This window comes from Onychomys torridus, chromosome 20 (genome assembly GCF_903995425.1).
Source record: "Onychomys torridus chromosome 20, mOncTor1.1, whole genome shotgun sequence".
NCBI lineage: Eukaryota > Metazoa > Chordata > Mammalia > Rodentia > Cricetidae > Onychomys > Onychomys torridus.
The window spans coordinates 14,371,273-14,395,072 of NC_050462.1; the positions used below are offsets into that span (position 1 = coordinate 14,371,273).

General features: G+C 43.4%; 2 protein-coding genes across 2 annotated transcripts in view; one reads left to right on the forward strand and one right to left on the reverse strand.

Annotated features, from left to right (window-relative positions):
• The window catches only part of Vezt (vezatin, adherens junctions transmembrane protein), a 63,410-nt gene extending 56,733 nt beyond the window's left edge, over positions 1-6,677 (reverse strand). The window contains 1 exon segment of the mRNA XM_036170199.1: positions 6,538-6,677. Coding sequence (XP_036026092.1) covers positions 6,538-6,573 — 36 coding nt within the window. The 5' untranslated portion in view covers positions 6,574-6,677.
• A 263-nt stretch (positions 6,678-6,940) lies between these two features.
• Positions 6,941-23,800, forward strand: part of Fgd6 (FYVE, RhoGEF and PH domain containing 6) — a 121,174-nt gene continuing 104,314 nt past the window's right edge. The window contains exons 1-2 of the mRNA XM_036169862.1: positions 6,941-7,195; positions 14,356-16,735. Of these exons, the coding sequence (XP_036025755.1) occupies positions 7,180-7,195; positions 14,356-16,735 (2,396 nt within the window). The 5' untranslated portion in view covers positions 6,941-7,179. The remainder of the gene's footprint in view (positions 7,196-14,355; positions 16,736-23,800) is intronic.

Sequence of the window (23,800 nt, forward strand, 5' to 3'; positions counted from 1 at the left end):
CCCATTTGTACTCTGACCACCACATGCATGTTGTGGCATGTGCACACCTGCACCAATGCACAGGAATGTTTGCAGATACACATACATCACATAAACAGACACAGAAATACATACAAAAGAGGTAATTTGTTGTGGAACCAAATACCAGTAATGGTGGTAGGAGAACACAGATCCAGGTTACCCCAGACACTATGGTCCCACAATCTCATGAAGCTCTTACAGTAACAGAATAATGAGTATTCTAAATCAAGGTTCTTGGTCCTGATCTGTTACTGGCCTCAGATACTATCTGATGACATTCTTAGCCTTTAAGTTGGTCGAAGCTAGGGGTATGTTCAAACAGTCCAAAAGGATTTATCTAATAATCACAAGGATGTTGTGACACACAGAAAAGGTGGGCAATAAATGGTTATTTAGAGGGCCAAAGACAGCCCGGGATAAATTTGGCTCCCAATGTGAATGACTCTAGCTCTCTGCAATCAGTCAGTTGGCCTTGTAGTATGTTTAGCATATGTGTAGCTTTGCTTTTCTGGGAATGTGGTTTCACACTGATAGAGCACTAAGATCTATAGACAGGGCTAATGAGCAAAGCCTGAATACAATGCACTGGCTGAGAGAGAGTCAAATCATAGCCGGCAAGTTCTCTGCTCAGGAGAGTTCAACTAGGGACTGTGCACACCCTGGGTGAGCCTGGCCTACCTGAGTCCTGGGGGAGGAACCTCTTGGTAGTGTCTGGGGTCTGAGGAATCCCACAATCATGGGTAACATATGGTTTGAGACCTGCTTTGGATTTGTTTTTCTTGGAGACCTTGCAACTATTCTTAAAGTAGAACAGACTGTAGAACAGACCTATGACCAGCGGTGGCTGAGTCAACATTGAACCATTCTTTGGGTCTTCTGGGAAAAGCCTTTCAACTTGTTGGCTATGTATTCATGTATGTATGGGTGCATAGCTCATTGTGCTTGGTGGTGCTGTCATGTGTTTTGGACCATCAGTGAAGTCTGCAATTCAAAATTTGCATACCGTGTTTGCAAAACATCCTAGCCAACACTTTTATGGCATCCAAAGAGGTGACCCTGTAATTGTAAAAAGCCCAGATGATCCAAAATCAAATACTTGTAACTAGTTAAGAGGAGACAAAAGCCTACCCACTAGTCTGTTAGACTTCTTTAAAAGTCATAGTTATGAGCCAACAGATCATGTTTGGTGAGAAGGCGATACTTCACAGAATTCTACAGACTCCAGACGCCATGGGCCGGTAACATATGGACTAATAACAAGGGAATGAATCTTCTTTCAAGGTTTGTCCTTTCTGCTATTTTGGATTTCTGTGCGGTAGCCCAATGGTGGCAGATTTTCTGATGACTGGCAAGCATTTATTACTCTCGATTACTGTCTCCTGTTGAAGATTACTGTCTCCTCTCACTGCAGTGGCAACCATGAAGAAGCAGCAGTGAGGCCACAGCAGCAGCTGACAGGATTATCAACCTAAACTAATGAGAGCCGATTACATACAATGTTAATTTGTGCTTTCTCTTTTTTACATTCTATAGGTTAAGAGTTGGAGCTTTTCAGATAAGACTGCTCAAAAAATGGGTTATTGGTTTTGTTTGACAGGGAGTTATGATGTTCCATAAACACAGAAGCTATGGGAACGTGCATCTGGAATCCTGTCAAAGTTCAAGTTAAAAGAGAAGGTAATCCCTGTAAATGTTTAGCTTTAAGTGGAGGAATGTAGCCAGGTACTGCTTCCTCCAGTATCCTAGCTGAACCCAACTGGAATGGAGATGGGAAAGGAATACAGGTGATATGGTCCACAACAGTTAGGGTTAGAATCACAAGTCTGAGAGACACAGGGAAAAATAATCACCAATGACACAAATCCCTTAACCAGTACTAACCTAGCTCATGAGTTGAAGAAGAGATCAAGATGGTAATCACAAAACTGTGAGGCAAACTACACATCACAGTTCATGAAATACAGGCAATGCAGTACTCATAGGAAAATTTATAGTCTTCTAAGTTATTTTCAAAATTCAAGGTTTTACCTCATGAAGCTAGGGGGAAAAAGCAGCCAAATAAACACAAAGGCATAAAATACATAATACTTTCCATAAAATCTATAATTTAAAAAAAACAATTAAAGATTATAAACTATATTAAGCTGATCAAACAAAACCAATAACTAATTTTTGAATTAGTTGAAACTCTAATCTATGAAATATAAAAATATATAAATAGTCATTGCATATAGTAAGTTCCAACTAGTTTAGTCTCCTAAATGAGACTGAAAATTAAGGAACTACTCCTAAAAAGAAATGCTGGCTGGTCATGGTGGTATATGCCTTTAAATTACAGCACTTGGGAGAGAGGCAGAGAGACAGATCTCTATGAGTTTGAAGCCAGCCTGGGCTATATAGCAACATGTAGGCCAGCCAGGGCTTCACTGTGAGACCCTCTCTCAAAACAGACAGACAGCTGGGTGTGGTAATACACACAGGCAATCTTGGCAGGATGAATACCACCAGTTCAAGACCAACCTGGCTACACATATGAAACCCCACCTCAAAATAACAAAAGGGGAGAAAGTATTGACCTAAATATAGGACAATTTGCTAAAAGATTTTAATAATGCCTGCTGAATGCTTATAATGCAACAGGTCCTAATCTAAGCAATTGCAGAGTTGGTCATTTACTATTCAAGACTGCTCTCTGAAGTAGATTTTACTATTTCCATACACTGTGGAGAGACTTGAAGCCTAGATAGGCAACTTGCTCAAAGCCACATTAACTAGTAAATAGCTGGAATAGGACCTCCTGCTTTAGAGCGCATACCTTTCTATTATAATACCTCTCAAAGAGAGTCAAAATACAATATTATAACTATAAAACAGACTGATAGATTATATTCACTCTCCTTTTGGGCAAATGACTATCTTTAAAGGGCCAATTTAGCTATAGTTTCAAGGAAGAGATAATCCTCAATTTTCCAAATCAGTACTAGGACACCAAGAGATGGGAGGCTGCCTGACTCTTTTAAGGAAGCTGAGGATACAACTGGGTGGGAGAGAATATGCTTAACATGTACAATGTTCTTGGTTCAATATGAAGAAACAAAAACAACAGGCAGGCAATGAGTGTTTTGGATGACAAAGATGTCAGATATCCCCAAACTAATCTACAGACAATGTAATAGCAAGCAAATTTCTCACTGGGTGTGTTAAAAACTGAAATTCCTAGGCTCATCATTTTAGAAGTCATATGGAACAGTGAGTCAAGAACAGCCAAAGGCATAATAAAGAGAATCATATGACACAAGGGGGAAAAAAAGCAAAAACTTACCCAGTGGTGATATAGCACATGACTGGAATCCATTGTGGAGGCTGAGGCAGGAGGATCACAAGTCTTTGGGGAAAGCCTAGCTTACCCAGTGAGACTTTAAAAAAGAGTGGCCCTTTAAAAAGGGCCAGATGTGGTGTTGCACACCTTCAACCCCAGCATTCAAGGAGGCAAAGACACCATCTCTATAGGTCTGAACCAGACTGGTCTACATAGTGAGCTCCAAGGCCAGGCAGGGCTACACAGTGAGGCCTGTCTCAATAAGATAAAATAGTGCTTTGATTTAGAACAAAAACAACACATTTTAATGGGGGAAGGGATGGTGCCAGGCCAACCACATAGCCATATGTGGAAAACGTGGCAGATCAATTGCAAAGGGCCAAATAAAACTTTCAGAGAAAGCATTGTCGTGATTTTTAGGGAATGCAAATATTTCCTTAGAGCATTGACTATAAGAGAAAAAAAGATTAAGTGGATTTTAATGAACTTAGGAGAGTCTGCTCTTTGAAAGAAGCTATTGAGCGTGCAGAGGCTGTGGCTGAGATGGTTCAGTGGGCAAAGGTACTTGCTGCCAAGTTTGACGGTCTGAGTTTGATTCCGAGGGCCTACATGGTGGAAGTAGAGAATCAACTCCGGCAAGCTGTCTTCCGACCTCCATGCGTGCACACAGACACACACAGAAATGTAATAAATTTTATTTCAAAAAATGGGCAGAAGCCACATACAGCCTAAGGGATGAGGGGTAGATATAGAATTAAGGACTTGTAATATATATATATATATATATATATATATATATATATATATATATATATATATATATATATATATATATATATATTCCCTTTAATAGTAAGCGAGAACCAATGGAAAACACACTGGCCATTAAACACATCATCAGGCATCTTCAGTTCCATATCCAAGATACAGAAATCCACACAGAAATACTAATAATACATCTACCAGACCTATACAATGTTTGAAAGTGTGCCAGTAAGGAATGTGGCGCAATGACACCTCTTAAGCACTGCTGACAGGAATTTGGACAACTGTTATGGAATGATGTTTGACAATACCTATGTAAGACAAATATATGCATTTTCTATAATCCAGAATCTCCACTTCTAAGTATATGCCTAACAGAAACATGCTTAACAAAAACACACACTGAAAGATTCTAACACTATTTACAATAATTTCAAAGCAGAAACTACCCAACGCACATCCTCAGAAGACCTGATTAAAAAGAGCCACATCGTCACAAGACATACTGCGTCAAAATAAAATGCCTATGTAATTATATGAATGATTCTCACAAAGCCAGAAGGGGAAAAAAAAGAGGCACAAAAAGAACTACACAGTGTATAGACAGTAAGAGCAGATGAAACTGACCTAGGCTAGGTATTACTGTTCTGAACAGCTGTTACCTTTGGGGTGGGGAGTCGAAACATTAAAACAGCAGAAAGCAGAGACACTGGTGTCAGTCAGCGATGTTCCATTGATTAGTTGACCACCCACCAATTTGTACACTCTTAGTATGAGCACATTCCTCATGTTACTATCTTGTGTGTGTGACAACGATCAAAAACATTAACCAGGAGGCTGGAAAAGTAAGTCTACAGATAGCATAATGGCAAAGTAATAGATGGATAATTCATGAAGGGGCTGGAGAGATCATGCAGTGATTAAGAGCACTGATTCTCCTTGCAGAGGACCTGGGTTCTATTCCCAGCACCCACATGGTGGGTCACAACTGTTTGTAACTCTCTCTTTGTTTTTGGAGCTGAGGATCAAACCCAGGGCCTTGCGCTTATAGGCAAGTGCTCTACCACTGAGCACTTTTCACCCACCAACTTTTGACTCTCTTTTATCTCCCCATATTCACTTTGTAGCCATTCCCTCAATTTTTTTTTATTAGAAATGACTGTCCAAGTCATTATTTTATTATTTTTTTTCTGATTTCCAAGGTGTATGCTTTTGTTTTCTCTATTGAAGTCCTTATACCTAGACCCTTCATTATAGCAAAATAATCGTATTTCCCACTTAGATATCATAGCCACATAAAATCATTTTATATGGCACCTCACCACACTCCGGCCCCTCAAACTGCACATTAAATATTGTCACCCAACCCCTATCCTTGGCATACTCAGAATCCTTTTCTTGTAGTACATTTTCTCCCATCCATCTTTCTAATTTCATTCATGGTTGACGATTTCTCAAGGGTATCATTTGCTGGGTATAGTTTTTTAAAGTGCTAAGAACAGACAACAGTTTCCAAAATGAGCCTTCCATTGACAGTTAGTACATATGTCAACATTTCACATTCTATACCATGCCTCACTCTCCCATTGTACAGCACGGGGGATTTCTTTTCTCTTTCTTGTCTTAATTTCCTAAAATCTAGTTGGCTGAGGGAAAGTAAGGCATACATATTCAGTACCTACATTCCCATTCCAGGGTGTGGGTTCTGACCTGTCTGTTGGAAAAAATGGCATTAAAAACACTAGACTTTATTTTTTAAATTCAAGATGGCAGAGACATCCTAAAATAGTCCTACACAAAAGCATTCACATCCAGACCAGACGAGCTTCGATTCAGAACTGGCTACACCTAGCGCAACAGCAAGGACAAAAGAATGGAACCCTAGGTGCTGAGACGCCAGAGCCCTCACCGTTGGCCACAGGTCTCACAATCTTTAACTGATCGTAACCCCAGATAGGAAGCTGGCACCTGCTGCCCGCATTCCAAAGGCCACGCCTTGATGATGCCTATGATGATGATAACCGGAGGCGCTCCTGGAGGCAGACCCGCAAAAAAACCAAGGCTTGAAAGGGAGCAGGTTAAGTAGTATAGAGAGTACCGGGCACGTTTCGGCCCCGCCCCAGCGAGGCGCAGTCCCGGGCGGTGCAGCCATCGGGTAAGGGTAGAACCGGGCTCGCAAGGGCCGGCCAACAGTGCAAGGTCTGGGGATTCTGGTTGAGCCTGGGGCATCGGCCAGCCACGACAGGACCCCGCGGGCTACACCTGTCAGGCGGCTGCAGCCAGTAGGCCCCGAAAGAGCGAGGGATGGGGGACCCGGGCCCGCAGGCGCGCGCCGCCCGATCCCTCCTCATCCGAATCGCTTTGCCTCCTCGCTTTTCCTCTCGTCCGTCTTCAACAAAGGCGGTCCACGCTCCCCGCCATTTTCCCCTCACCTCAAAAACCACCTCTTCGTCAAACTCCGGTGTCATCCTTCTCCGCCATACCACCCGCCTCAGCACGATGGGAAATGAAGGAAGGAGGGCAGGCAGCAACCCAGGCTTCTGCTCCTGCCCACCTCTGGGGGAGCGCTGAAAACTACAACTCCCCGCATGCTTCGCGGCGCACGCCCCCACCTTCCGAGCTGCTGATTGGAGCAGAGGGAGAGCGTGTCGGCTGGAGGGGCGGGAGCGGGCGGGTGTTCCTGGGCTCCTATTGGAGAAAGCGATGGCTTTTGTCTGCCTTTTACATTCTGGGACTACCAGGGGGCGCCCGGAGCGCGGATTTCCCCCCCACCCCTTCGGATTTAAGGAGGGGCGCGCGTCCGCGATGCCGCTGTGAGCTCGGCCCCCGTGCGCGCGCCCCGGCGGTCGTCCCGCGGCGGAGCGGCGGAGCGGCGCTCGTGCTCGTCGTCCTGTCGGCGGCCGCTAGCGCCCCGGGGACGCGGGAGGGTCGCGGGGAGCCGGGGCGTCCGTCCTTTGTGAGGGTGCGGGACGGAATGTGGGCGCTGCGGAGGAGTTTTCTCGCCTGCTGGAACTCCGGGGCGTGTGGACCGACCGGGAGCCATGGACTGAGGGCGTGAGCGGCGCGGGGCAGTCATGACTTCTGCCGCCGGTAAGTGGCCGCGCTCGCTCCGGGCTGGGAAGTTGCTGCCGGCGCCGGCGGGCTCGGGCTCCCGCTGTCTTCCACCTCCCCGCGGCCGGCCGCTGCGGGGCTGGCGCCGGTCGCCTCGCGCCCGTCGCGGGGTCTCCCCAACCCGGGATCTCCCCCTCTTTGAACCCAGGTGAAGCGACGGCGACGCGGCGCTTGCTCCCGGGCGGACTTAGGCGAGGTCGCCTGTGCGCGGTGCGGGAAGCTTGGAGTCGGATGCGGAGGAGTCGGTTATTCTAAACTAGGACAGTTTTCCAGAGTTGAACTAATTCCTCTGCTAGCCTGGATTGCTTTAAAAAACCCAGTCTTTATGGATTGAAACTCTTCGCATGTGTAAGGAAGTTTAAACAGAGCTGGTCAGACCCTGATGGTTTGAGTCCTATGACCCGAGTTGTAAAGTGCACTATTAGATAGCAAAAAGACAAAAAAACAACCCCCCAAAACCAATAAGCAACCCCCCAGTCAAATAAACAAAACCCCACCCCCTTTTTCTCATCCTCACCTTTTCTTAACTTTGTTTTATCCCTATTCGAACCTCGACAGTGTAAACAAAGACTTATTTTCTGTCTGCCTCCTTCCCACTCACCCAAATGACAAAGCCTCCGCTTACCTTTGTGTAAATTGAAGCATTTCTGGTCATTGTATGGAGAAACATTCTTAAGGGGCAGTTTTTATTTCCCAGATTGAAGAGGCCAAGTGACGTTACGTAGCTTATTCTTAAAATCAGAATTTAATAAGGTATGGAATATTTTGAAAACGTCTTTATCCACATTCGAAGAGACTTCGATGAGGAATTCTGTAGTAAAATAGTTTTAAGGCGTCACTTCAGTTACGTCTAGAATAAGCACTGAAGTATCAGATTAAATTTTCTTTGCTTGCTTTGGCGTTTGTTTAAAATTCCTGCAACTTGAAACTGTCAAATGTTCTGATTTGTATTTCTAAAGCCTTGGAATAGTCACTGCTAGGCATAGTCAGCTTTCATTAAACAAGCAAGAAGAAATTAGGAGCAATAAGAAAGCAAGGGGCTGAAGAATTCACGGTAGATAGAAAATGTAGACATTTTCTCTTTGATGTTATGTGAATTCATTCATGTGATCATCATGCACTATTAGAGTCATTTACAAACGTTTCTTTCTTTCTTTTTTTTTTTTAATTTAGAGGGGGGTTCCACTTATACTGTGGATTGTTTTTTAGCCTAACTTTCTGTGCCTCGTCCTCATTCAACTTTATTTAAATTGCTGAGTTAGTATAATTGATTTACGTTCAAATAAACATTTAAAAATTTATTACTTAAAATGTCAAATCTGGATGTTTATGATTGTTTTCATTTGAATTTTGCTGGAATAAGGCAAACTATTTTTATACTTATCAACTTTACAATTAAGGAAATCCACAGCATTTTTGTGGTATTTAAAAGAGAGAGACTTCCTGTGTCTAGCTGAGTTAGTTTTTTTTTTTTTTTTTAAGCATTGCTTGCTAAGAAACATTAACTACTTTTTTGCTCATCCATCTGATGAGATTTATTATAAGTTTTTGTTATGTCTAGAGGATGTGGAAGAAGACTGAGGGGTTTTTCCACCCCTCTGTGACATAGTTACATATACGTTGTCCTCACAAGCTATGTGTATGTGGGTCAGAACAATGAAGTTTATTAAACCTGGGGGGAAAGTTACTCATGGAGTACAGAGTGTTTTTAATCTATTCCAGTGTACTTGGGAAGGTTGGCCTTATTTAAGATTAGGGGCTGTTGTACAGCATTGGAGTCATATGTGCCCTGAAGAAGAGCTCACATTATTTTATTTTATTTTTTTTCTGTAGCTATTAAAGAGTGAGCTCATAAAAGAGAGTTTGGAAGTATTCTAAGTAGTATATGAATAAAAAGGAGATAGACGGTCTGTCTATCCCATCCATCCATCCATTCATCTACCTACCTACCTACCTATCATCTATCTTCCATCATTGTGTGTATATACATTTCACTATTTCATTAATGCCTGTGCTCCTTTGCATTTGGACTATTGTAATAGCCAAGAGAGTAAGTGTGCGCATGAGCCAAGCCCACCTGTGTGTAACAGATGACGAGTCTGTTTAGAACAGTGAAATGGTAGAAATGCTTTTCTACCTTAGACGCCCCTGGAGCCAAACAGCTGTGTAAATAAAAGATTTGCTGCACTGCTCCAAAGAAGCATTTGGGTCTGATTGTTAACACAGTGTCAAGATCCAGAGGTGCGGGATCCATTTCCAAACTTGGAGTACTGATTTCATTCACATTGGAGTAGATCACAATATAAGGTCTCGTTGGTGTTGTTTTTAGCCATGTTTGTTTTAGAATAGAGCCATTAAAAATAATGAGGGCCAGTGAGATGGCTCAGTGGGTTAGGCTCTTGCTGCCAAGCTTCATGACCTGAGTTTGATTCCTGGGACCCACACAATGAAAGTTGTCGTCTAACACATGCATGCTATGGAATATATTTACACCCCCCCCCCACACACACACACTAATGAAGCTGACATGGTAAGAGAGGGCGAGCCAGGAAGACTGCAGTTCACGGATATGCAGGGCTACACTGCAAAGCCTATCTCCAAAAACTAAAAAAGAAATAATTGTAAGGAAAGATTTTTGTATATTGCTGTACTTGTGACTTGTTCCTATTAGTCATTAAGGGATTATACAATAATCCTATCAAAGTTCATCCTGCTCCCTTTTCTTTTCTTTTTTTTTTTTTAAGACATCACTTTTCTACTCTTTTTTTTTTTTTAAAGATTTATTTATTATGTATACAGCCTTCTGTATGCATGTACACCTGCAGACCAGAAGAGGGCAGCAGACCTTATTATAGATGGTTATTAGCCATCATGTGGATGCTGGGAATTGAACTCAGGACCTCTGGAAGAACAAAGCAGTGCTCTTAACCTCTGAGCCATCTCTCCAGCCCCACTGCTCCCTTTTCAAAACATCTTTTTTTAAGATTTGTTTTGAAGTGTGTGTGTGTGTGGTGGGTAGAGGTTTGTGCATGTATGAACACAGTTGCCAACAGAGTTCAAAAGAGGTTGTTGGATTCCCCTAGAACTGGAGTTACAGTCAACTGTAGAACCCAACCCTCTCCATCCCCTAATCCCTGCCCTGTTCACTGGGTGCTGGGAACTGAACTCAGGTCTTCTATAAAAACAATATTCACTGTACTCTTAACCACTGAGCCATCTCAGTAGCCTTCAGCACACCATTTGCATATTGAAGTTAATAAATTTTCTGTCACAGAAGACACATTAAGTGGGCTATGTGTGGCAGCTGTCCATTCTCAGTCCCCTATTCAGCGCTGGGAACACGATGAATAAGACCACAAATAAGCTGGACTCTTTGAGTTATATTATTGACTTCTTCCACTTGAACACACAGGTAACTAACCTTAGTAAGCCCAAGTTCACAGTTAGTTAATGAGTATGCATGCATTACAGGCTTTAGAACATAATGCTGTGCTGTGTTTCCTGGGAGTCGGCCTTGGCTCATATGCACTTACCTTGCTTTCTGTGACATGAAGAGAGAACAGGAATTTGTCTCTTGCAAGCAGACTCAAAGAAAGGACTGGAATTTGCTGGGGGTGCATTGTGTAGCGTTGGTCGGTTGAAGAAAGAAGGCACTCCAAGATGAAATTGTAAGGCCTATGTGGCAGCAGGAAGGTCCAGCCTCTTCTGATGGACTGAACCCCAAACAGCCGTACAAAGGGAGATTTATTGATTATTACACAGAGTATTTCTTCATACCATGGTCCCTAATCTTAATTCACACATCTTCCTGAAGGAGAACATCACATACCTCTGTGACTCTAGGCCTTTATTATGTATCATGTGTCATACACAATAATACAACAGCCTCAGGCGTGACCAAAGTCACGGGATGGCTGCAAAGCCCTTTCAGCAAAACAATTCTATTATAGATCACAGGAAACAACCTCTCTTTTCTACAAGGATTCTTCAAGGTTGAAGTACTTCTAAAAAACCAGTCCTTCTTTCCCATATCTTCCCCATACAATGATTCTGCTAAATTCCTACAAAAGAAATTGCTACTAGAGATTAACTATGATTTAGGGCGGGTGAGGCAATAGTGTTAGAATTATTGTGTGGGTGGGACTCCTGAGGGTATCCTGCGAATGCCGGGAACCATGCTGGCTTGCTGGGCAGATGCAGCCGCAGACTGGTGGGCGACCCACTCCATGAGGGCATGGCAGCAGGTCAGTGGGTGGACATTCACAGCCCAGAGGCTACATCCATGCGGAAATGTTTATTATAATAGAGAGACAAAGAGAAGATAGGAAAGAAAGTGGGGTGTCAAGGGGTGCACACCTCCTGGAAGGGGCGGAGTTTTTCCTTGAGAAGAGGCTTCTAAGTCAGGACACAGGGCAGCCCCAATGGTTGGGATCAGAGTATTAACATTTAGGATGGAAGGAAGGGCTAAAATTGGTACCAGCAAATAATAAAATGCTTTTGGGAGGCTGAGCTGGAGGACTGAGAGTTTGAAGTCAGCCTGGGGGATACATAGCAAGACAATAACAACAAAATAAATGGTAATAAAATGTTTTCAATGAAAAGCAAAATGACTTGATTAAATGACCTCGAACTTTCTGACTAGATTCTAAGGTCAGAAAGTAAAAGATTGATTAGATGAACTCTATCTTCCTCCCTTCTTTATTTATTTATTGTTTGTTTATTTAGGCTTTTTGAGACAGGGTTTCTCTGTATAGCCCTGGTCGTCCTGGAACTCACTCTGTAGACCAGGTTGGCCTTGAACTCAGAGATCTGCCTGCCTCTGCCTCCCAAGTGCTGGGAATAAAGGCATGCACCAGAGCAAGGCCTGGGATTGCAGGCAGACACCACTATGCTGAGCTGTCTTCACTATTTTTAAGTGTACAGATCAGAAATGTGAAGAACATTGTAGTAACTGCTCTCCAGAACTAATTTTGTCTTGTGAAAACTCCTATTTTTAATTCTCTGAAAAATCCCAGACCTAGGACGTTTTAAGAATGACAGAAATGAAATCAGTGTGACAGTCTGTCAGGTTTTATTGAATAAGAAGTGAGATTGGGACAAGTCCTCAGGCAGTCATAGTTTCCCTTAAGATTTGACTTGATGGATGGGAATTTAATTTAATATACTATTTCTGCATTGCCAAAAACCACAAGAACCAAACCTCAGGCTAATAATGTGTGTATAGAACAGCTAACTGAAAATTGACTGCTTTGGGGATTTGTATTATTTTGAAAATTCATTACCTGCCTTATGATAACCTTGTACCTAGGAATTGAGTTTGATGAGGCATCTGTTGTAAAATCTTGGCTGTGCTTATAATACCAAAGTTTGAGAAATCCCTTCTTGCTCAGGAAAGGAAGTAGAGCACCCTGCTTTTCTTCTCCCATTTTACTCAGTTCCATGTAATATTTTTCCAAGTGTTATGACTAATTTCCTTTGTTGAGAAGAAAATCAGCACAAATGAAATATCAAAGCTTCTCTGTGTGCAAGTAAATGAAACAATGTCGAACAGTCCTGTGCAGCATATATTTTGAGATTGTTTTATAAATAAATTTTTTAAATTAAGTATTAGATTCTGTTGAAAAACTAACTTAAGAAGTATAAGATGAAATGTGTTTGAACTCAAGTCCTCTCAGGGAAGTATGATTGACAAGTAGAAGTTCCTATAGGAACTTAAAAGAAATATAGTTTCTGTGTATCATTTTTAGATTTATTAGGTCTTTAAAAAATAATTGGTTTTGTTTGTTTATGTGTGTGTCCCTTTGGGTGTATGTTCAGATGTGAGTGCAGTGCCTGTGGAGGCCAGAAGAGGGTGTCATAATCCGTTTGAGCTGGAGTTAGTTACAGGTTGTTGTGACTGCCTTCATGTGGGTGCTGGAATCGAACTCTGCCCCTCATGATTGAACTGAAAGCACTCTTAGCCACAGAGTCATCTTCTAAGCTCCCTCGTTTTGGTCCTTTGTGTAAAGCTGTCATCAAGTTCATGTAGAATAAGATCCGGCCTGCACAAATGCAGCATTGTGTAATAGGTGTTGATGAAATACTTGACGTGCAGTGGTGAGGAAGAATTGCTACACCAGAACTTGTGGGCATCCTTTAATGCTGGGCTTGATGGTCCAGGTCGTAATTCCCAGGACACTAAAAGAAGAATGATGTGAGTCTGAGACCCGCCTGGCTTGCATAATGAGACCCTTGCTCAGAAACAGCAAACACATAGTGCTTACTGGTGAAGGATAAAAGACATAATCAGTCACCCATGGGAAATGAAAGCAATACAGATGTACAGATTGTATGTTCAGATACTCTCCAATTGTTTGATCCTGAGCCAGGCCTGGGCATGTGACAGAGCTCTATGAAGAAATATCATGAAACTCCCAATTGATCCTTGAACAGAGAAATACCAGCCTTATTATGAACCTCAATTAATACCAGTGAGTTTACTTTCAGATTTTTTTTAGGGTAGAAAATGTCTGGTTTCCACATTAATTTTTCAGAATGTTTTGGGGGTTTTATCAGGTAGACATTCTTTATAACAGGCCAATACACAGATCTTGTCACTGAACAGTGGTACTGATTTATGTGAGAAACTTAGAGAGTTGCATACTGTAGGAAACTCTTAATACCCAGTAGATGAGCTGAAGACACTATATAGAGTCACTAAATAAAAGCCAATGAATTAATGTCAAAGTTAGAGGAAAATCAGTAGTGGGTTAACTAAGAAATGTATAGTCTGTCCAAAGTTGTGTCACACTAGAACTTAAGGACAATTTCAGGAATTTTCAAGAGTAATGTTGACTCTATAAAATAATATAATCTGCCTAGTAAAATGAAAGGTCGTGTGTGTGTGTGTGTGTGTGTGTGTGTGTGTGTGTGTATGTGTAAATTTTATTCAACAGGCATAGCAGAGCATGCCCGTAATCTTAGCATTAGAAAGGCATTAGGTATGACTGTGAGTTTGAGACCAGCCCGAGCTATGTTGTAGATACCAAGCCAGACAGGGTTGCATAGGAAGATCTTGTTATAGAACACAAATAAAAACAGGAAAATGTTTTGTCGTTTTATATCCTCTTGTGTCTTCATTATTATATTTTCCTTTCTAGAGCTTAAGAAGCCACCACTGGCTCCCAAGCCAAAGTTAGTGGGGACAAATAACAGGCCACCTCCCCCTCCCATTGCACCTAAACCGGACATCGTAAATGCTAGTGTTCCACGGTTGACAAAGAAAACCAAACCGGCCATCGCACCAAAACCAAAAGCCCTGGCAAACTCAGTTGCTGAAGACATCAAGCAGTCACCCTCCAAGAAACTCCCTGTGAACCTGGAGGAGCAGGAGCCAGAATTACCCGAAAGCACCAAGTGTAATTGCCAAGATGTCGGGGATCCACACGGTGATTATATTTTCCCAACGTGTTCCTGCAGTTCTGGGTGTATTCGTGAACCTGGGAATGGAGAAAGTCTGTGTGCAAAGCAGCTTGTTCTAGAGCCTCTGGGAATGAAAGAAAATATAGAGAATAGTCAGAACGGGGAGTCCTCTTTAACTGCAAAGAGGAGGAATGGGTGGGATTCTTCCTCAAGTGGTGCAAAGGGCCGGAGCCAGAGTAGCGTGATTTTAAAGGCAGGCATCTTAGAGGAGAAGCTCAGAGAGGTCTTAACACAACAGCAATCACCCTGTAGTTCCCCGAGGAAGCACAGATCTCCAAACAGCGCAGGCATGAACGGCGGCTCTTGCTGCAGCAGACAGATCAGAATTGAATTTGCAGATCTGTCCCCTAACCTGTCCAGCTTGGAAAACGTTCCTGCTCATCCCAGCTGCCACCCACAGCTCCCTAGGGATGAATCTCACAACCTCGAGACTTGTCAAGCTGGCAAGAGCGGTAGCCACTTCCATTCCTGTGAACTAGAGGACACAAAGATGTCTTCAGATGGAACTAGTGAGAAGACAGGGGTCACAGATCTTGGTCCTTTAGAAATTCACTTATTACCGTATACCTCCAAGTTTCCAACACCCAAGCCCAGAAAGACACGCGCCGCTCGTCTGCTTCGCCAGAAGTTCGTAGACACTCCTAGTGAAAGTAGCGAAGGGCCAGAGGATTCAGACAATGGCTCTTCTTGTCTCCCTGAAGATAGTTGGAAGAACAATAAAGTCAGTGTTCTGCAGCAGGATGTTTTGTGTAACCAGGGACAAGTGGACAAAGTGAAGCCAGCGGATCAAAGGGTGTTGCCTGGGGACTCCAAGAGTGACAGACAGGACCCTGTCAGCTCACGGAAAGCCGTGCGTCACGAAACGTCTTCTTTGGAAAAAGTGGCACCTTCTCAAGGTGCAGATTCGACTTTGAGTTCTGACAGCACAGCAGACCGTGGTTCTGGAAGGTTACCTGCTGTGGACAAAGAGACTAGTTTTCTACACTGCGAAGCTCAGTCCTTGAGCTTGCCTAAGCAAGTCAAATTACCCTGCACTGAACAACTGCCAACTACCTGTCACGTGGAATTGTCTGTTCCTCAATTACAAAAGGAACCTAAAATTGTTCCCAAAAAACCCCAGAGACACAGCTTGCCTGCTGCAGGGGTGCTTAAGAAGGCTGCTTCTGAGGAACTTGTAGAAAAAAATTCTTATTCGACAAGTAAAGAAACAAATTCAGAGAAAGGTCTACAAAGCAATCACCTTCAACATGTGGGTCCCTCAAACCACGGTATGTCACCATCCTCCTTTGATAAGCCCAACCCGACTTCTGAAAAGCCAGTGTGGAAGTTACCTCATCCTATTTTACCTTTTTCAGGGAGCCCAGAATCCTTGAAGCGTGTCACTTTATCCTTAAATAATGAGCCTTCTATTTCCCTAACCAAGCCAAGAGCAAAGTCCTTGTCTGCTGTGGATATGGACAGGTGCGATAAACCTTGCAAAGAACCCCCGAAGAAAACTTCTTTTAAGAAGTTGATTAACGTGAAACTGTCCATTGGCCTCATAAAGAGCGACTTTCAGAAATTTAGGTCGAAAAGTTGCCAACATGGGGACGTCACTACAGGTCATCAGCTCAGTAGAGAGCCGAAAGGGCTTGGAAGGGATGGGCAAGGTTTGGGGGCAGGAGACGAGAAGAGAAGTAAACCCATCAAGGCATATTCTGCAGAAAACTGCAGCCTGGACGCTCAGAAGGTGAAGTCTTGGGGCCAGACCAGTGCAGCTAATGGTCACAGAGCTGAGTCTTTGGACGACCAGCTGCTCTCTAGGAACTCCTCCTGTCCGGTGTCCTACAAGTCCAGTACAGGTGACTGTGTGCCAGAGTATGAAAATGTACGCCATTATGAGGAGATCCCAGAGTATGAAAATCTGCCCTTCGTTTTGGCCGGAGGGAAAACTCCAGAGTTGGGGTGGCAGAATTCCAGCAGCGTGGAGGACACGGATGCAAACTTGTATGAAGTAGAAGAGCCCTATGATGCTCCAGATGGCCAGCTGCAGCTTGATCCCAGACCCCAGCCTCCCAGGTAATACATAGGTGCCAGCTAGACCTGCACTTTCGAGTGCGTCGCTGTAATTAGCCTTCAACAACTCCATGGTACAGGATGCAGAGAGGAAAATCACTTATTGAGGAACCGATTGAGAAAAGTGTCCATGAAAGCAGCTCTGTGTTCCAACTCCTTTTGTCATACAATAGGGACGGGTATTTGCCTTGCAAATCTGAAGGCAATCTGAAGACTTTAAATAGTAACACTATTTTCATGTCCTTTTGATTTGTGTGGACTTTGTTTTCGTGTGACCTGCTAAGTTAGAATTCCTGTTGCTTGACTGGGTGTGAGTGAATAGGGAGTTATTTACTGGCGCTCACACACATAACAGTGGAGAAAACGCGTTCCGTTTGAAGTGTCCCCAAGAGTTCTGGTTCTCTCTTTTTATTCTATACCAGGGCAAACAAGGAGCCCAGGGGGCTCTGTAGGTGTGGAACGGGCCCAGGCAAGGAGGAATGAACAGGAGACAGAGGGAACAAACGCCATCTTCCTCTTCTCTGTGGGGCAGAGGTAGCCTTTGCCCTGTGTTTGCAGTCCTTCTGTATTTTGAAGCCTTCAGCTTACCCTTAGGTTGCAACCATGGTCTTTGAGAACTCAGGTCTTAAAATGTGACAGGTAGAGACCTCCCGAGCACATAGGGACTCCATGTGAATTAGTGGGTGAGTTAAAGAAATAAAACCGTCAAGCAGATTGTTTTGAGTTAATGTTAATTTTCAGATGCTCTCACAGTGTCTTCTTTATCATCATCTTTGCTTTTCCTCTTCTTCCCTGTAAAAGGCTCCTTCATTCCCTTGCCTGCTTTTTCTCACAGCTGACTCCGATTTATTTATATGTCTACTCCTGAATGTTAGTATGTAGGCAAAAACCTCTTCCTTAGCGTAGATTTTTTACAGACTTGGCATCCAATTATTTGAAGAATTTATCTGTTTTCAGATGTGTGATGTTCTACTATGAAGCAACTTTATTGGTATTTTTAACATGCTTTTGCATATTACTTATGTGTCTGTGGGCGCATGCACATGTGTGTGATGAGTTTGGTTTGTTTCTTCAGATACGTTGCTGTCCTTGCTATGATAAGATTTTTTTCTTGTAATGGGAGGCTTGATCCTTAGGATTTGTTCCCTGAGGGTTTACCACTATCTCCTGGGTGGGTCTTCACTTCTGGAACTTGTTCGTCTGCTCTGCTGCTGGCTTGAGGGGAGGCAGTTTGGAGGGACTAATGTAGAAGACCAGCCAGTGTAGCTGGTCAAGCATTCCTAAGAAGGTGCTTTCTGGAGACCAGAGGAAGCCAAGGGTGGCACTGGATGGGCTGCAAGCTGTCCAGGACAGTCTGGTGAAGAGTGGGCGACTTCTGCTTCAAGTTCGTGTTCCAGAGAGTTTGGTTTAAGCCATCAACAGGGAGTCCCCGGTGGACTCTGAGAAACCTAAAATGTGCCCGCCGAAGCCAACGCTTCAGCCGTAGAGTCCCACTCAAGCCTGAGAGCTTGTTCAGAGAAAGCAAAATGCAACTCTTCAATGAAGGAGGGCCCTGGTAAAACGAAATGAGGTAAATGAGAGACTGGGAGCTGAGAAGATTCAAGTGGAATCCCGAAGGTATGTCTGTTTGCTGAAAATGTAGACCCGTGCCTTGGAATAATTAATTCAAAATGCAGGATCCCGGCTGGGCATGTAGTTCCGAAGTCTAGTACTTACTTGCCTAGCATGTAAGACTCTGTTTAACAGTGTCTCAGCCCTCAGGGAAGGGAATCTGGGTCTTCTCTGGGGCTCTGGGTTAGAGGGTCACTAGCTTTGGAGTCTGGATATTTAAGCAACCAAAATTCTGGGTACGTAAATCTATTTGGTTAACTCAGAGGTATCCCAATGGTCACCCTCTTTAAAACATAGATATTTCATAAACCTGAACATTTACAAGTCTGTAATAACCTATTTGCCATTTATCAGGAGATATTTAAATGGTAGACTGCCCCAAATTCTGATTAGGGTTATAGACTATTAACAACAATTGTAACTCATTGTGTTCCCCAAAGATTGGTGTTGGAAATGGAGGTAAAGGTTTTTAATCCCCAAGTCCAGCTAAGAGTTACCACCCCCCCAGATGAACTTTCTTTTTTTTTTTTTTTTTTTTTTTTTTGGTTTTTCTGTGTAGCCCTGGCTGTTCTGGAACTCACTCTGTAGAGCAGGCTGACCTTGAGATCTGCCTGCCCCTCCCTCCTGAGTATCAGGATTAAAGCTGAGCACCACCCCTGCCTGTCCCATGTGGGACTTCCTTGTGATCCTGTGGCTGGGGTTGGAGCATTGGCCTGGGTGGATTGATCTGTTATCTCAGAGGAATAGCCAGCGGACCTGTAGGTTCTCTGGTGAAGGGACAAGAAGAATGAGGAAATCAGGGCAGAGCTGAAATCAGCTGGGAGGGATGTTGTTGAAGGAGGAGTGATTGGGGGGGGGGGCTGTTTAGTAAGCAAAGACTTCCTTACTTCCTCTCCCTCTAGAAAGTCTGGCCCCTCTTTTCCCGGCCATGGTTCTCTTGCACTGAGCTCTGCTGACTGCAGCAGGCCTGAGTAGTAACTAGAGAGGGGAAGAGGCTGAGGAGAGGTCCTGGGCAGCTCGCTGGGAAAGATGAATGAAGAGATGGAGCGGCAGGTGAAGGAGGGAGGAAGCCCACTTCTCCTGGATACGGAAACGTAAGCCGCCGCGGCGTGTGTCACCGTTTGCTTACTGCTCCTGTGCCCCAAAGTGATTTCATTGGAAGTAGGATGTGAGTCACTCTAGAAGGTTCTAGTGTTCTGGGCAGTTGTTTTGTCTGCTTGTGTGTTTTTTGTTTTTTGTTTTTTTTTTAATTTAATTTTTTTTTAGACATGATTTTAGTCCAGGATAGCCTAGAATTCTGTATATATAGCACAGGCTGGCCTCAAACTTGACCCCTTCCTGCCAAAGTACCTCCCTACGTGTGGAGTGCCGGGATGCTAGGATTGTAGGCTTGGGTCACCACTCAGGCTGGGGTAAAGCCTCTCCCTAAAGTAAGACATTACTGCCCTGAAACAGTTAGCAGGTGATATGCATCTCTGTTGTACTGGGTACAGGTGGCGAGTTTGCAGCTACTGCTTTTCTTTAGGAAGCTTGATTTCTTAGGGAAGGTTGTACAGTTTAGGTCATCAATGATACCCAACTGTAGAATAATCTGCGAAGTAATAATAACATTCAATTATTAGAATTTCCCTTTGAAACTGAAGCAGGTGTCTTGATTCTAAGAAGAAAACTTTACCTGGAGACATTCCAGAAGTTTTGTTTTTTTTGTTTTTTTGTAATACTTAGGTTTGTTTTTATAGGCACTTAAAAAATGATGGCAATTGTATTTTTCTAAGTGATCTAGTAAGGCCCTCTGATTACTTTTTAAATGGATATTAAGCCTGTGTGCATTCAGAGTTCAGATGAGTGTTTCTTGGCGAGGAACTCTTCCCCATGAGGCAACAGGTAATTAAAGTCCATGCTATTTTTATTGACAGTTGCACCGTCTAACGGGGTATCGAGGACCACTTTGGGCCGGGGTGCAGCTCATTAGTGCAGTACTTGCCTAGTGTGCATGAGATCCCAGGTTCAGTCCTCAGTACACCAGAAACAGAGACAGCCTGAGAGATGTGGTGACACGTGAGCCTGCGGTTTTTTTGGTTTTTTTTTTTTTTTTTTTAAGTAGACAGGCTCAGACTTGGCGTTCAGGAGCTGATGGGTTGGTTCTGTTTTTATAACCATAGGGAGGGCATGTTAGTGGGACTTGGGAGGGAGAGTGGGAGCCTGAAACAGAAGTAGGATTAGAAATGTGAATTAAGTCTGGGTCTCAACAGGTGTGCATTTATATTTTGGTCTTCCAGAAAATAAGTTAAAAATAAACGAAGTAGATTTAAGAGTAATTTGGAGAGATGGCTCAGTGGTTAAGAGCACCAGCTGTTCTGCAGAACCCGGGATCCATTCCCAGCACTCACATGGCAGCTCCCATCCTCTAATTCCAGAGGATCTGGCACACATACATACACCCCCACACAGACATCCTGGGAAAACACCAGTACACATAAAAACAGATAAATCTTCTTTTGAAAGAATAACTTCTTTTTCATTACACTATGTAACTTCATTACTTGTTGAAGACTGAATACTATCTTTGGCTGGTTGTTTCTCTCCATGTTAAACATGGGACCAGGCTCAATACACCACCCAGTAGCTCTTTACAGGGCATCTGTACTGTAAATGGGCAGACCTGGCCTAGCAGACATCTGATTGTGTGTACCATCTGGTGGTATTGTTGAATTTTATTAATGTGACTAGACAATAAATGAACAAGCGGCAAATTAATTGCACTAACGAGCAATTTCTATGTTGTCATGGCACAGATAAGATCACGCACCACAAGAAGGTGGGGGTGGGACGCATAACATCTCAGCAGCAGCCCTTTCCTGAGAGTTATTTTCAGTATCAGGAAATATCAAATATGTGTAAGCCTCTTTAACTGTTTCCTAGTCACACAGATTTGGCAAATCTGTTTGTTTACATACTTACCCTATGTTTGACACTGTGGCCACAAGAGTTGGATTTTATTTCTTCCGGGTAAATATTTCCTTTTTCTTTAAAATAAAGTTTAGAAATTAGTAAATTATACAGTTTTGTTCAGCCATTTTTTTGTGGGGGGATGGTCAGAGTAGATAAATTGATGGGTTGTCAAATACTGGCTTTTGAGTCGTTGGGTGTCTTAGACCTTGTCTAAGGCAGGGGCTCATTATGAAGGTTGTTCAGGCTGGCCTTGAACTCAAGACCCTTGTACCTCAACTTTCTGAGCACTGAGATTATGGGTGTGTAGCATCATCACACTCAGCTTACTTTTAACACTTGCAGAAGCACATTTTAGCTGGAGATTTAAGAAAACTGTGGTGCACAAGTGCAAGCGTGTGGATGTGGTGTGCGTGTGGTCCAAGTGTTCGGGAGTGCTGCAGTATGGCACATGCGGAGGTCAGAGAAAACAACCTCTGGTGTCTTCAGTTCTCACCTCTGGAGACAGGATCTCTTGGTTTCCCACGGCTTCCTTCCAAGGACATCAGGCTGGTGGGCCTGCAAGGGGTTTTCCTGTTCTGCCACCACTGTGTCAACATAGGAACACCGGGGTTACAGATGGGCACCCTGCTGTGTCAACTTTGTGTAAGTTCTAGGGATTTGAACTCAGGTCCTACAGCTTGTGTGGCAAGCATTACCCACTGACCCATCTCTCTGTGTTTTTCAGTTAAGAACTGAGCTCTGGGGAGCTAGAGGGAAGGCTCAGTGGTAAGAGTACTTACTGCTCAGAGGTATCAGTTCAGTTCCTAGAACCTATGTCAGATGGCTCACAGCTGCCTGTAACTCCTGCTCCAGGGGTTCGGGCACCGTCTTATGGCCTCTGTGGGCACCTGTACATGTGAAGGGTACAGTCACACAAACACATAAATTGAGAAAAAAAAAAAAACACTAAACAAACTCAGCAATGGAAAAGTAATTATTTAGCTGAGAAAGTATAATGCTACCTTTATTAGTTTGTTTGTCAAGAGTGGCCCACATTAGCCTTTTCTACCTTGAATATGCAGTTACTCAAGAGTTAAGGGTATGATTTCTCAGTTTATTAATGCCATGGTCTTATTTTCTATCACTCCCCATTACATTTCTTTTAAATTTTGTATTCATTTTCCTGTCATGCCTTTGTTAACTTTTAATGTTTAGATTTTTAATTTTATTTTATATGTATGAACATTTTACCTGTATGTGTGTATGTATGTATGTATACTGTGTGCATGCCTGATACCTATAGAAGTCAGATATGGCATCAGATCAGGAATTGGAGTAACAGATGGTTATAATCCACCATATGGGTGGTGGGAATTGAACCTGGGTCCTCTGTAAGAGTGAATCTTAACCACTGAGCGATCTCTCCAGTTTACCCTCTAACCCTCTTGTATTTTTTTTCTTTTTAAACATGTTAGGCTAGTAACCTAACCTCTACTCCAAAGAAAATCCCTTTTGAGTTGCAGGCATCTTAATAGATTTGGTCCATTCCCATGCTGATCAGTGGTCTGCTTATCTTTTACCTGTCAGGATCTTAAGCTGGGCAGTACTTGGGAAGTAGAGGCAAGAGGACCTTGAGTTCTGAGTCATCCTCAGCTACATAATCGAGCCTGGGCCACATGAGGCCCTGTCTCAAACAGACAATAAATTACAAATGCTTCGGGGGAAGCAAAGAAAGAAAGAAATCTGGTCACTGGCACATGTGCCTTGCCCCACAAGATTGCTTTGGGAACACTTGCCCAGGACCGAAGTCAGAAACCAGAGTAGTAGAGCAGTTTCTGTTGTACTGAAATGAACATTCTAGCTTTGGGAAATCTAGGTCCGGTAGTGGGTTTGTGTGTTGAGGAGGAAATGAAGAAGTGGGGAAGGTGAACTTGGCCTGGTGGTCCTCAGGTAGTTCAGGGGAATTCCAGATCCAGGGTCCTGTTTGTACAGAAAGGGATGAGCATTTTCCCCTTTCAGGAATTCATAAGTAACAACTGTGCTTGTGTATGACTTTTGACTTTTATAAGCTTTCTGTGTTCTTGCAGACAGTCCTTAAAATTGTCAGCTTTTTCCTGAAATCACAGATGTATTTGTTAGGGTCCTTTGGATTAAAGAAGTACGATGTTTCTATTAGCCTATTTATTTTAATGCCATTTTGGTGGGGAGTACAGCTGAGCAGGGCCTTGCTCTGTAGTTCTGGCTGGCCTAGTATTCTACTGTGATAGCCCAGACTGTCCTTAACTTGCAGCAATCCTCCTGCCTCAGTTCTCTCTGTACTGGGATTACACATGTGCTCCACAGTGCCTGAATTTAAGAAAATTATAAAACTAAGCCTAGAGATGGTAAAGTGTTTGCCTAGCACAGGCCCTGGGTTCAATCCCCAGCAGTGCATAAAAATAGGCATGGTGAATCCGGGTGGTGGTGGCACACACCTTTAATCCCAGCACTCGGGAGGCAGAGCCAGGCAGATCTCTGTGAGTTCGA